A 12,236-nucleotide genomic window follows, 5' to 3' on the forward strand; every position below is an offset into this window, starting at 1 on the left:
ATTTGGTGGTTGTTTTTAGTTGTGAATGATATGTAATGGGTTTTATCAAAATTTAATGAGAGTAAATTGGCTTCGAACCATCTGTTTAAGGCTTCAAATACAATATTTATGTCATTTTTAAAGTTTTCAAATTTAGAGTTCTTAAATATTATACTAGTGTCATCTGCATAAAGAATTGGTTTAGATTTATTGTTGATGGTTTTAGATAGATCATTTATGTAGAGAAGAAAAAGTAAGGGACCTAAAATTGATACTTGTGGAACACCGTGCTTTATAATTCCCCAGTTTGAAAATGCATTATGACTGGAGTTTTTATTATTTTTTTCAATCATTATACTGAATTTGTTGCTCCCTAATATCCTGGGGTTACACAAATCAGAAAAGTGCAGATACATAAAGGATGAAAAGAAAAAGACAATAATAACTGAAAATTTGTGTAGTATCTACACAACTTTTAGTCAATCAACACAGTCTTACTGAAATACATTTTTTTATACTCTTCAGGTGGAAGTTCTTTTTTGCAGAAAGATCACCTTTGGTTACCTTCCACTGTTCACTGCCAAGTTGACTTAGCTTGTTGGTGTATAACTATTTTAGTTTTATGAACATTCAGCAATTGACCATAAAGCCAGCACAAAACCCTTTGCTATAAAATACCGATATGTGCTGGTAATATGCGCTTTCACTCAAGCCTCATCCTGGTATTTCTGAAATTCCAGCAGTGTGGGAACTTACAACCTGTCAATGGTAAAGCGGGCGGATTTGTCTCCATACATGTAAAAGGCAACGAGTCAGCTGATTAATGAGGACCATAATTTTTAACATATTTCATAGAACTGCAATGTTATGAATTGATGCAATTCACAAGTTCCAACAAATTATCAATCTTACCTGTACTTATTCCATCAAATAGAGATAACACCCTCAAGCCATTTTTGCGATTACTTGATACAAGAGGTAGTCCATCCTCTGAGAGGGGTAAGTCATCCCCACAGAACAAGGGTATTTTATCCAACGAGAAGAGGGCAGTGATCTACAACAGTAATATATATGGTACATCAGTTTAAATGTAGATTAGACCTATATTCAAAATGACAATGCAAGGCGAGATATATGGTTAAAAGTGTAACATCCTTGTGGAGAAAGCAAATGAGTTTAATGCAGTATCCATGTTGAATTTTAAGTTGCAGCAAACACATTCAAGACAAACTGGAAAGAATTCAGTACATACTCTGCTCAGGATAACAGACTCATGTCTTGGCGTTATGATTCCATTTACAGTTGGCCTTACATCACTGCATAAGAAACACTGCCATGGTTGCATTTTTTCTATCAACATCTTTGCCCCTTCTGCAGCCAGCACTTCAATGCAAGGAGTGCAGTATACTCTAAAATGTAACAAAAGCATTTTAAGGTTTATACATACATCAGTGCAATAATCTGTGGAAATTCAAGCACATTTAATGCTAGATGCTCCTTACTGTGTAACCAACCAAATTTTTAAAAATCCTTATAAGGCAATTCCTTTTTCTAAAAACGTCTCTTCCACTCTCATGTTCATTTTTAACCTCAGGGTCAAAACATAATGAATGCACAGATAGGTTTGAGACTTGTAAGGTTCACCAGTATGCAATTAATTGCCTGCCAGCATGAGTGCCAGTCAGTGAAAGAAAAGCACTGCTTATGTCCGTAGAAGAGCTACAGAACAGACATTTTGTCAAAGAGCTGTGCTTTTGATATAAACATTAAATAAGAATGTTCAGACCATTAGATCAGCTAGGATACAAAATCTTGAGGTACTACAATGTGACTACTCCACTGTATGTGATTTGTAGCTTTCCTGGCCATAGCACACAGTGAGCCTTCTCAATCTGCCCTGTCAATATGGAGTCGATGTCCAATATTTCAGACTGCCACCATTATTGGGACTGATGTAGAGTTGTGTCTGATAGTCCAGAGATTGACTGTCATCATGGTAGATCACCAACCCTAACAGACAGTCTAAGAAATATTGGACACAAACTCCTCACTGACACAGATTATCACTTTAGAAGACTTTATTGTGACTGCTTTAATAAAATATTTACAAATAATTTTTTCTGCCAATAGTTCTCCATGACAATAACATGGTGTGCATTTGGCACTCTTGCTGAACTACACAGCACATGGTGATAAATGAATGTCTAAAGTGATATGCTGTAAAATCTCCTGATACATACTGCCTGCAGATTTTCCTTTCCCTAATAAAAGCAGTGTATTTTATTTTATTCAGGAGGTAATAACTTTATATGATGAGGCTGGATGTTTACATTTTATAAATACTGAGTTTTATCCTTCACTGCAAATTAATAGAGATGGCATGAACCTTTGAGGTTACATCAATAAAGAAACAAAAATCAACTTCATTAGAATGATCTAATCTGATCTGTGTAAGCAGTTCCCCACTTCTGTGGTCTCATGACCCCTCTAGTTTCCATTTTTTGTTGTTGTTCCACTACAAAAAACTGTGGCCTACAGTCCACAGGTGAACTATACTGACTGAGCGACCACCGCTTATCAGCGAAGTTAGTGCCAACTTTAGCGGATAGAGGGTGTCGCATGGTCAGCACAACAGATCCCCATAACCGTTAATCTAGGTTTTCTAGACTGGAACCGGCATTTACTTGAAATAGCTCCCCAGTTATCCTCACAAGACTGAGTGGACCCCGTTCCAGACCCACTACTTCTCAGAAAATCTGGTAGCGCCGAGAATCGAACCCAGGACCTCTGGTCACAAGAGCTTTCTTTTTAAACTGTCTTAAGAAGCAATACTTCTATATCAAAAGTTATGTGAAAGCTAATACTTCCATCAACATTCTGGAATATTAGGCATCTGTTAAGACTGGAGACAGAATAATGAGAAATATTGCAATACTATGATTAAAGGTATTTCTCACTTCAACTGGGATCATATACCTGACACTAGGGCTGACACACATTCAGCTACTGTTCATAACACTGAATGGGATCAAAAACGTTCGTTTACCAGTTAACATTGTACACTCATATTCAGGTGCTTGGTGCAAATCTTGCCTGGGAAATCAGCTATCCTAGCTGGGGTTTTCCTCAGTCCCTCCAGGAAAATACTGGGATAGTACCTTAAGTCACAGATGCTTCCTACCACACTCTTTCTAAAACTGTCATCAGCCATCCATTCAACACTGTAATGGAGCCATTAAAAGCTTCATTACAACAAATTATAAATAAATAAATTTTATGTGAAAGAACACAACACTTATATTTTATCTATATCACAATTATTTTCAAAAGAAAGTTTCCCCACTGCCATCCATATGAAAATTCAGTGAGAAGCAAAAGCATTACCATCCCAATCTATGTTACTGCAGTATTTTTATCTGCTTCATAACATTCAGAATTAAATATCCACTTACTTGCAGCACCCTGGCCTGTCGCAAACATAAACTCTACCAGCTCTACTGCAAATAGCACAATGTGTCTGGAATAAAAGACTGAGTTAATACTGGTTCTTTCAGAGCTAGGTATGTTTATTGTTTTACCTTCAAGAATTAGGCACTCTGGGCTGGTCTGACTCAGAACTCTCTCTTGCACTGAATCATTTAAATGAACATTTTTACACTATATTTTAGCGCTTGTAAGCATGGCAGTGAAAATTTAATTATACTATGTTCCAGTACCCTCTTTCTTGAAGTTCCCTTGTGTTCTCATGCTTGGTTTTAGCCATGTAGTAAAATATGCAGTGCACCAGGAGATGTGGAACTTGTGACAATGTAGGATTTTGGATTCTCACAGCAGTGGTTATGAAGACTATTTCAGAGGAAGTGTAACGTCTTCAGAGTCGAAGAATAAGCTCAGCACAGAAACTAGCATGCAAGCAGATGGAACTCCTTACTGCCTCCTTTGACAGTGGTTTCCTGCTCCGCTTATTCTTTGACAATGAAGATGGAGGCAACAAATCGGTTAATTTTCAACAGACTTTAAGTTCTAGAAGATAGTATTCAACTTGTGACAAGTTTTCCAGTACATAACTGTTTGCCAATAAGAACACCAAAGCATACAGCACTGCTAAATTCTGTTATGTTATACCAAAAGATTAACTGACAGTAAAGCTTCAAAATTTATTACTGTTACATTATAAGCTTCTCTGGAAATTATAAACCACCTAAGGTGGACCTTCAGATGAGAAACTGTTTCCTCTCTTTTAAACACTTGAAGCCTTCCTTTTTGAGCACAGTGCTCAGCACTTGTGAAAATAGTGGTTGTTGTAGGGGGAAGGGGGGGAGTTACTAGTATTCTCATTATTTTGCAGCAAACATCTATTTTGTTCAGAGTGCCTAAGAGCACCCAGGCATTGACAGGTGCTGCTGTGTATACAAGATATTAACTACATTGTTAGTTTTGATTTGAAGCTAAAGATGAGCCTGCCTTAAAGGTGTGTAGCATTACACTTTGTCACTACAATACTCTGTACTCAGCATTAGCCTCTAAGAGGTTAAAGCCTCCTCTATGGTAATGACAAGCTTAGACTTAGGGTCCATATTTGGATAAACAAGGCTTAGTGTCAAAGTCACTGTGGTACAGTTAATGAGATCTTTTCACACTATCAGCTGGGTCAGTCAGTTAAAAATTACTTGCTTTTCAGGGACCATCTCTGTCACCACCAAGATCCAACATAACACTGGATCCAAACTGTCTCATCTATGTACCAACCTGAAACCCTTGATCAAAACTGTTAGAAAAGGAGGACTAGCGGTTGGAGTGATAAGTCTGCTTGGCTTTGGCTCAGCTGATAGCCTGAGAAAATTTCATTACCTTTTGCTGCCACTGAAGCTTCAGATCTTACACCGCAATGTAACTTTACATCTGAAATTAATTAAAACCCATTAATAATGAAAAAGAGTAAAGCTATCCCTGTAACAGCCCATGAAGGTCCATAGGGTTGTGAAACGTTGAGGGTCCCACATTATCTAGACAGTCGGTTCAAAGATAGCAGTAAGGTTGTCAGCATTACATGGCGGCCGTGCCTTACTCCCCAGGAAAATTATTTAATTAATTCCTGGTACTCATTTCTGTTAGAGGCTGAGTGAACCCCAGGACCATATTGCAGCTGGAAGGATTAGGTCAATTGAAAAAATTCAATGACCTCATCGGGACTTTAATCCACGACCTTCCAGCTTGTAGCATAGTGCCTCAACCAACTACACTATCACATGCCCCTTGAACCCCATTATAATTAAACTGCATTTGCTGTAAGTGTGGAACTGAACTGAAATCTTATACCTCAAGCAAATAACCACTGCAATTGCACTGGCTCTGAACACACAAATGTTATGATATATTCCATAGGAGAAATAAAATCACTCATTGGTAGTTATTAATTACAGCTAAAAGCATAGCACAGAAGTTAAAGACTTTAATCCATTGCTTTTATCAACTAGTGCATTGTATGTTTTGACTTTGGGGCTAAAAATCAAGCAGGAAAGTTCTGAAAACATTTTTATAAAAGAAACTGCTTAAACCATTCCATCTAAAACAAGTTTTCTTATGTGTACACATGAAACTTTAGAAAGAAACAAGCGAGGATTCAAGTGACTCCGTGTAGGCAATAACGTTTAGACAGAATAATAAAATTTTACTTACATGTATGCCATCATCACCAAATTCAAAGCAATGTTTTTTTAGAGCTTCCTGAAAGAAAACATTTGTAAATTTCAGAATTCCTTAAAATGAATCATGTTTGTAAATGAAATTTTAAAAATACAGTGAATGTTTCATGTCAAATCCTGGGACCATAATATTTTGAAACTGTTACATTGGTCAGTTGCATAATTAAAAAAAAAAAATGTATAATCCTTCATCCATGATATGTATATAGTGGCCGTCTTGTAGTGCACTCAGTTTCACCTGTTACTTCACGACATGTTTCGGCAACATAGTGCCATCATCAGGTGCCCTAATTACATTAATCTATTGCATTGCCTGCCCTCATATATCTTCACAACACCATTTAAAATGTATTTAAAAAGTGCGTATTTGTCAACTATAATAAATTTACACTCACTAAAACTTGTTAAGATTATTCATCTTATGTGTCTTAATTAAAACTTGCGTGTGGTTCATTCACTATGGGGTCGTTTTTCTTATTTTCTGTGTAAACCGTGTCTTGTGATGTGTGTTCCCTTCTTAGCTGTGAGTGTTGTAATGTTACATGTGAAGGGAACACACATCACAAGACACGGTTTACGCAGAATATAAGAAAAACGACCCCCATAGTGGAAGAACCACACGCAAGTTTTAATTATGACACATAAGATGAATAATCTTAACAAGTTTTAGTGAGTGTAAATTTATTATAGTCGACAAATACGCACTTTTTAAATACTTTTTAAATGGTGTTGTGAAGAAATATGAGGGCAGGCAATACAATAGATTAACATAATTAGGGCACCTGATGATGGCACTATGTTGCCAAAACATGTCATGAAGTAACAGGTGAAATTGAGTGCACTACAAGATGGCCACTATATACATATCATGGATGAAAATCAGTGCAACAGGATGCTAAAATACAACAGTATAATCCTTCTGTGTGGCTGCATCTTCTCTTCACAATACAGTGTAAATATTAGAAGTATTTATCCAAATGGGAATGGTAGGACTTCTTCTGTAGTGTGGATGAACTGTATACAGCACATCACACTGCACAACAGGTGACTAAATAGCTATGATGTGTGTTTTATTATAAGTTAGATTTTACTCTAAGTAGCACTACACTTTTAATGTTTTGGAAGTACTGTACTCCTTGTACTTTAACTGCAACATATTATCTCTAAACAACTTAGGTGTGTCATATTTTAGCATCCTGTTGTATAGTGACATATTCATATCATAAGTACAAAGTGTACAATGCAGTGGTCCCCCCAGTAACAAAAAAATTTTGCCTGATGATGGCCCATGTGTGGCTGAAACATGTTGCAACAAGGAATTAATGTATAGGTTAATGATAATTTAACAAGCACTGTTAGTGTATTAAATATGCTTTTAGTGTCTTAATGTCATTTTTGAAGTATTTAACAAGCACTTTTAGTGTAATAATATTTTTAGTGACTTCTATTTAAGGTTACTGTTGCAATATAGACAGTATACTTACAATATAAATATGAATTACAGTAGAACTTGGTTATAACGTCATCAAAGGGACCTAAAAATAGTGTCGTTATAAACGAATGTCGTTGTAACCGAAATGGGAACTTCCACAGTAGCCTTATGTTAGTCACGTAAAAATCTACCAAAAACCGAGTTAAAATGTTGCATTTTTTAGTGAAATACGTAGTTAAGTACAGACTAACGTAACATTAACATGGAATTAATATTGATTCTCCATATCGTTTGTACTGTAGAATTCACCAAACCAAATTCGCGGCATACATCAGCTTTTTTCCTTCCATTTTATATTTCACGAATCACTTTAACTTTCTCTTCAATGCTTAAAACTTTCCTTTTCATTGCCATGTTTTCGCTACTGCACTTCTCTGGGTTTAGGCAGGAACACTATAGGGTAAGTAGACAATGTGAGGTCCTGTTAGACGAGATTCTAGGAAAGGAATGCAGTTAACAACCTGCCTCATCCTCTTGCACTATTCACGCAGTCCCACCCCACACCCTTGTTTTTGCATAAAACCCACGCTCCTCTTGCAGCCCGCGGTCGTATTCTTCCAGGAGTCACGTCAGCAAGTAGAGAAAGTGAGGGTGGACAGACACATCGAACTTTCCCACGATATCAGAGAAATTCAGGAATGAAAATGATGTTAAATACGAGGTTGATGCATTTGTGCATGTCGTACTAAGCAAGGTATAAAAACAGTTGCTTTATGAGGAATTAGTTTGTACCATTGAATATTTGACGCAATAGACAAGGTGTCGCAGAAACCAATGTTGCTATAACCAAGTTTTACTGTATGTGTCTCATATATGAACACTTCTTTTGCATTTATCATTGATTACTTTTAAAACAAGTAAATAGATGCAGTGCCTACAGTTAATAAACGAGCAATTAAACACAAAGAAATCTCTTTTTCATTATTTTATAAAAGAAATCCTGGAAATGGTTGTACTGCATGCATCATGTAACTAAAACGAGTTTTATCAAACCATCTTGATGTGCAAATAAGATGTTATTTCCTCTCACCATACAAATCTTGCATAGTGACCCTTCAAAATATGGATGCTCTCCAACAATTTTTACTTCTGCAGATTTGCATCCAAGGCAGAGTCTTCTTATGGACATTTCGCCACTCTTCACCTTTGCCAAATCATCTGAAAAAGTAGTGGTACTTGTGACTGCATGTTACTCATCTAAGAGAAGGGAATAATGTAAGGGGGAGAAATACATTGTTAGCTTGCTGTATAGGTTAATTTTCCAAATAAGAAAAGGTGAAAGTAAAATACGTGGGGCAATCCAAAAGTTTCCGAAATTTGAATTTTGCCCGCGAATGGTTATGAGTACATCAAAATATCGCTAGGTGTCTCCTCACACATCCTTCTTGAATCAGTGTGGCAAGTGGCGTCGAGTTGAGTGGTTGGGTTTATTGTTGGTGAACATATTTCCATTGTTGTGTTTCCGTGAGTTTGCGGTTTTGCGATGGCTGACCTGAGAGAGCAGCGTGTCTGTACAAAGTTTTGTTTCAAACTTGGGAAAACCGTTGCAGAAACGCACCAAATGCTGAAGCAAGCTTTTGGTGAAAACAGTTTAGGCCAGACACAAACTTACAAGTGGTATAAGCGGTTTAAAAATGGCCGAACATTGACTGATGATGATTGTTCGGGACAGCCGTCAACGGACAAAACACCAGAAAATATCGCGAAAGTTAGGGATCTGATTCTGCAAGATCGTAGACTGACCATCCAAGACCTCTGTAACACCTTGGGACTAAGATATGGAACATGTCAACGAATTTTGACAGAGGAACTGAACATGAGGAGGATTGCGGTGAAGTTTGTGCCACGACTGCTGCAAAATGAACAGAAGCAGCATCGCTTGGAAGTCTGCAGGGAACTTCAGCAACAGCTTCAAGAGGATCCAAACTTTCTTTTGAAGGTTGTCACTGGTGACGAAAGTTGGGTTTATGGCTATGACCCTGAAAGCAAGCAGCAATCGTCACAATGGAAGAGCCCTTCTTCACCTCGGCCAAAAAAAAGCTTGACAAGTCAAGAGCAACATTAAGTCCATGATGATCTGTTTTTTTGATACTGACGGGATTGTTCATAAGGAGTTTGTCCCTCCTGGTCAGACAGTCAATAAAGAGTTCTATCGCGATGTTCTAAGGCGTTTGAGGGAGGACATGAGGAGAAAACGTCGAGAGAAGTGGTGCACGAACGACTGGGTACTCCACCATGACAACACACGACCACACACAGCTTACATTGTGCAGGAATTTTTGGCTAAAAACAAAGTGGCAGTTGCTCCCCACCCACCGTACTCGCCAGACTTAGCTCCATGCGACTTCTTTCTCTTCCCCAAGATGAAAATCAAGTTGAAGGGGCGAAGATTTGATACAGTTGAGGAAATTCAAGCGGAAACGCAGACGGTACTAAACACCCTAACAAAGAAAGACTTCCAGGATGCATTTGAAAAGTGGCAGAAACGCTGGGATTGGTGTATGCGCTCCCAAGGGGACTACTTTGAAGGTGATGGTGCAGAATGAGATCCAGGTAAGATGTAATAGTTTTTATTAATATATTTCTGGAACTTCTGGATTGCGCCACGTATATTGCCACTATTTCCTTTCCTAGTATGAAAGAAAATGTGTACAATGAAATCCTCATTTAAAATTTGCCTTCAGGAGATTTCTGTACCTTAAATCAAGATGGAATTATATACAGTATCCAACAGGGAATGACAGAATTGATAATTTCACATGTTACAAAAGTCTAAAAACAAAATAGTGCATAATAGCACAACAAGCCCTAATTGCTGCAAACAAAGATGTTGTGGCAAGAGGACAAACCTACAATAGAGCAACAAGAGATGGTCATTGCTAGGCAACGGCTTGGTAAACATTCTCCTGTGGCAAACAAGAAGAACTCTTAGAAGCGATGTTTTATATGCAGTCCATATGCAGGCTACATAACAAGAGTCAACAGAGTCCGTCAAAACCAAGAATCACTGTGCTGGCGAGGGACAGCAGCAATTTAGCAGTCAAGCAGAGGTCATTTCTTTTTTATTGTTAGTGGGGTGGGACTAAGTCCCTTGTACTACAGCCACTTCTGGCCTATTGTACCAGCCCCAGATTAGGTGAGGGTGATTGTGGAGCAATTGGTGGAATGAAGATTGGCAGGGGAAACCAAAGTACTCGAAGAAAACCTGCCCCAGCGCCACTTTGTCCACCACAAATCCCACTTGACCAGACCCGGGATCGAACCCGGGTCGCCACGGTGGGAAGCCAGCGACTAACCGCTTGAGTTATGGCGTGGCCTAAGCAGACGTCATACAAAATCGTGAGAATGAACATGTTCGCAGCACAGGACAAAATGAAGCCACACATAAAATGAGAGGCTTAAACTTGGCGACTGTCAAGCTTATGACCGTTCAAGTGGCTAAACTGCAGTTGTTTTTTCCATGGCTCTTCCAGCACATTCAGGGCCGTCGCCTCTTATTCAGTTCTGTAATCATTTTTCAGATGGCAGGACTCCTTGGATGAGTGATCAGCTCCTCGCAAGGCCTCTACCTAAACACAGGACAACATAAACACTGAATAAATGCATACAAACACCAAACATCCATGCCTTAAGTGGGATTCGAACCCACGATCCCAGCGTGAAGACAGTTCATGCCTTAAAACGCACAGCTACTGTAACCGGCAAACTGCAGTTGTAGCATAAGATAAATAAGATAGGCATGATTTTTGCAGAGCCTGCAATGACAGAACTTAAAGGGAAGAATTTTCAATATCACACTATGTGTGATATTGACACATGACAAAGGCAAAGGATGTACATACGAGTAAGAGACAAATCCATCTTCTCATCAGAAAGGATGTTATACTGGGACTATGACTACAAGGATTGTTGCAAAAAAGGAATAAGGACTAGTCTTGAGCCTCACGAAGCCTGGCGCCAGGAAAATAATTGACCGTAAACCGCCAGTCTCAAAGTAACTGACTCTGTGGAGTTTGACGGGGCTTGACACCAAGACTGCCTGGGCAACTGACCATTGGTTTTAGTTTGATTTCGGCTTGATGTTAGTTATGAGAGTTTCCAGCCGATAATGACATAAGTATAGAAGCTGAGGAACCTACACTGTTGGAGCCATAACCTAGCATTGACTAATGAAGACAAACTGGGAAGGCAGTATGTGTTAGTGATTCATAGTGCATGAATTAGAAGGGCTGTTATAAACATCTGTGGTGTTCAGCAAATTCGATTACAACTTCAAACACCATGTCTAATCACTATCATGTGACAATATTCTTTGTCCTACTAGGGCTGGGCATCACAGCACCAGCAAACCAAGGAGCCATCTGGAGTAGCTGAGTTTTAAGGCAGCACATTGTGGACAGAGAATGGAACAGAGCATCACTGCCACATCAGAAGTGTACAGAGGATTCCAGGCATCTGGACTGCTATGTAACGTACAAAGCAGTGCGGCTAGGGCAGCGTGACAATGTAGCCACTACCTCAATGAAAGGTGAAGTGGGGGCTGTTCAAATTTTGAGTTCTGTATCATGGCAAATTTATCTGGCGTATATGAGTATTCTATTCTGTGGAGAACTACAGCTTCTTCGCATCCATAGCTTCCTCAGTTCTTCTCGTAAACTCAATATAGCTCACGGTTCCAGGCCAGGAAAATTCTATCCCATCAATTACTATGTTGACAGCATAATATGGTGCAACATTTAGCACTCACTGTCTCTTAGAAACACTAACCCTCTTAAAACTTAGAATGTTTGAAACAATTAGAATGTATTGTCGCGTATCGGGCGTATATCGCGACAAATAACTTCTCGATGTATTCGATGTAGCGAATTTTATTTCACATCCGCTCTCACAATCACCCAAATTACAATCTGACGATTACTGCTATCTGCAGCATCACAAATATTACACTCCAAATGCCAGAATACAACTGACTAGTTGCTGGCTAACTCGGCGGTAGCTCCAGGACTCGCTGACGGTCTCAGTACAACTCAGTACAACTCTGCGGTAGCCACACTAGAACT

At 38.8% G+C, this 12,236-nt stretch overlaps 1 protein-coding gene across 6 annotated transcripts in view; it reads right to left on the reverse strand.

The window, feature by feature from the left end:
* The window catches only part of LOC111863707 (DNA (cytosine-5)-methyltransferase 3A), a 52,351-nt gene that overhangs the window by 25,023 nt on the left and 15,092 nt on the right, over positions 1 to 12,236 (reverse strand). For all 6 annotated transcript variants that reach the window (XM_033751167.1, XM_033751169.1, XM_023850247.2 and 3 more), the window contains exons 7-11: positions 8,207 to 8,334; positions 5,659 to 5,706; positions 3,432 to 3,496; positions 1,232 to 1,388; positions 892 to 1,033 (exon numbers count right to left, since the gene is read on the reverse strand). In XM_033751167.1, the coding sequence (XP_033607058.1) occupies positions 892 to 1,033; positions 1,232 to 1,388; positions 3,432 to 3,496; positions 5,659 to 5,706; positions 8,207 to 8,334 (540 nt within the window). The remainder of the gene's footprint in view (positions 1 to 891; positions 1,034 to 1,231; positions 1,389 to 3,431; positions 3,497 to 5,658; positions 5,707 to 8,206; positions 8,335 to 12,236) is intronic.

The sequence above is a fragment of the Cryptotermes secundus genome, unplaced genomic scaffold, assembly GCF_002891405.2.
Source record: "Cryptotermes secundus unplaced genomic scaffold, Csec_1.0 scaffold429, whole genome shotgun sequence".
Taxonomy (NCBI): domain Eukaryota; kingdom Metazoa; phylum Arthropoda; class Insecta; order Blattodea; family Kalotermitidae; genus Cryptotermes; species Cryptotermes secundus.